This window comes from Salvia splendens, chromosome 8 (genome assembly GCF_004379255.2).
Source record: "Salvia splendens isolate huo1 chromosome 8, SspV2, whole genome shotgun sequence".
NCBI lineage: Eukaryota > Viridiplantae > Streptophyta > Magnoliopsida > Lamiales > Lamiaceae > Salvia > Salvia splendens.
In genome coordinates, this window is record NC_056039.1 from 24,176,833 (window position 1) to 24,179,443 (window position 2,611).

At 31.0% G+C, this 2,611-nt stretch overlaps 1 protein-coding gene across 1 annotated transcript; it reads left to right on the forward strand.

Moving 5' to 3' along the window:
• The first annotated feature begins 1,207 nt into the window (after nucleotides 1-1,207).
• LOC121744463 (germin-like protein subfamily 1 member 11) lies at nucleotides 1,208-2,309 on the forward strand. Its single transcript, XM_042138010.1, has 2 exons — nucleotides 1,208-1,368; nucleotides 1,683-2,309. Exons 1-2 carry the CDS (start codon nucleotides 1,251-1,253, stop codon nucleotides 2,207-2,209), a joined length of 645 nt encoding a protein of 214 aa, XP_041993944.1. The 5' UTR covers nucleotides 1,208-1,250; the 3' UTR covers nucleotides 2,210-2,309.
• Nucleotides 2,310-2,611: the final 302 nt, after the last annotated feature.

Here is a 2,611-nt window from a genome sequence, read left to right on the forward strand (position 1 = left end):
AGAACAAAAAATGGAATAAAGGATATGAATACATCCCTATATATATATAATATATAAAATTAATAATATATATAATATACTATACATATTATATGGAAGAATATATTAAAAGAATATATCTATTATATATTATATAATATATTAAATTATTAGAATATATATATATATAATATTATTTAAAATATAGTAATTCGGTTTTTCAGTTTTTTTCTTCTCCCTAACCGAACCGAGCCGAACCGAAAAACCAAAATTTTTATATTCTCAAAACCGAACCGAATTTCAAAATTTCGGTTTGGTTTGGTTCGGTTCGGATATTCGGTTTCCGGTTTTTTTGCTAACCCCTAGGTTTATTATCAAGCAATTTTAGGTCATATTATAAAATTTGAGTTTGAGGTCATGTTAAGATCAATTTATGTCATCCTTACTATAATGACGTAAAAATAAGTTTACGATAACCTAAAAATGACCTTTGTATGCTTGGTTCTGCATTTTTGTATTAAGAATGAGTTTTGCATAAATCAAAACCCTACTCGTTACATGCTTTTAGGAGGTCTATACTATCTAATTATCTATATTGTCTCTCTAATTCTTAATTAAATGAAATTAGGCGCATTAACTTGTTTAGAACTTGAAAGTCAGCTTAAGCTACAACTATGATTTAACAAAATTTGTACCCAAAGAAGAAAATTTATCAAATAAACAACAAATTATTAACTACTTACACAAAAAATGAAAGTTGTTCAATAACAACTTAGGGTCAGGGTCGCATTAGGGTAATACTAATTCACAGTAATAACTAATATTAACTTTCAATTCTATGTATTAAAATTATCAACACAAAAACATAATTATATCAATACAACATGTAAATTTAAATATCAACACAGGTATAAGTTTATCAATACAAGAAGATTGATAAATGTATGTCTTTGTGTTGATATTTTTAATATAAAAATAGTAAAATTAGTTATTAGTTATTACTGTAAATTAGTTAATATTTGATCACACACTCCCACAATTACAAACATGTGTTTATTAGAGGTAGTAGAATATAGGGTTGGCAAATAAATAGGTGAGTTTCTAGACATATTTAATTTTGGAGGATAATTCAATATTTCATCATTTCTTTCTTACATTTTTCAAATGAACAGCTTTCCAATATTAGTGAAGCACTTCTATAAATTCTATAAATAGAGGATGCTTTAATCGCTTCAAACAAGCAAATCATAAGCATTCAATAATAAATCTAAATGGCTTCCTCTGCAATCTTGTGTATCACATTAGCCTTGATCAATTCCATTTGCATCTCCTTGGCCTTCGACACTCGTCCTCTTCTAGATATTTGCGTCACAGATCCCACCGGAATCGGTATCTCTACCTTCTTATTTATATAGAGTATAATTTTTCAAAATAATTGCCCTCCCTCGTCCCAAGAAAGTTGAGTCTTTTTTTTTGCACTCTGTTTTGAAAAGTTCATAATAAATAATTAAAAAGTATATAAAATAAAGTAAAAGTGAGAATAATATAGATGAGACTCTTGACTACATTATTGTCGCTTTTACTTTACTATATATATACTTTAACTATTAATTACGATTTTTTTCAAAACGAGTGCAAAAAATGGAATAACTCTATTAACATAGAACGTAGGGAGTATTAAATAACACAATAATATTCAACAGGAAAATGCAAGGACCCTAAATTTGTTACCGCGAATGACTTCTCCATGACCGGTCTGGATCGGCCCAGACCCTTTAATTCGTACGGCGTTGCCCCCGTCTTTGCATCTGCAGCTACAATACCGGGGTTTAACACTATGGGCCAGACATTTATACGCGTGGAGTTTGCACCGAATGGGTTCTTGCCGCCCCACACACACCCTAGGGCATCGGAGATCATCTATGTCTTGGAAGGTACAATGGAAGTCGGATTTGTAACATCATACCCAGACTACAAATATTATAGCAAAGTCCTTAACAAAGGTGATGTCACCATCATCCCTTTCGGCCTCATTCACACCGTGCGCAACGTAGCTAGGGGGAAGAGTGTCATAACGGCCTCCTTCAATAGCCAGAATCCGGGATTTATTTTCGTCCCCGACTCTGTTTTCGCGGCCAAACCCGCCATCAACAGCACTTATCTAGCCGGAGCATTTAAGCTGTACGAAAAAACTGTCAAAGATTTGCAGACTAAAATGTGGTTTATTTAACCTTGTATGTTACTTCACCATGTATGGTGATAAACCATCTTCAATTTCTCAACATGCACAATAATAAATAATATTAATAATAATTCTCTTTGGATTAAAACGATATTCCTTTATTAGTGTCGTTTTCGTAAAAGTTTTAAAAATTCGTGCTGAACATTTATTCATAGACAAAGGAAATGCTATATGATTTATGCTACTATTACATTATACAAGTAGCTAGACAAAGGGAGTACTATATGATTTAAACTTGCTATTACATTATACAAGTAGCTAAAAATATTGACTAAATCAATGAAACAAACTTCAAGCAGCTGAAACATACATATATATAATTCATCACATCATAGATCTTGATATTTAACGTGTTGGTATAAGACGCAAATATTAAGCTAACCATTTTTT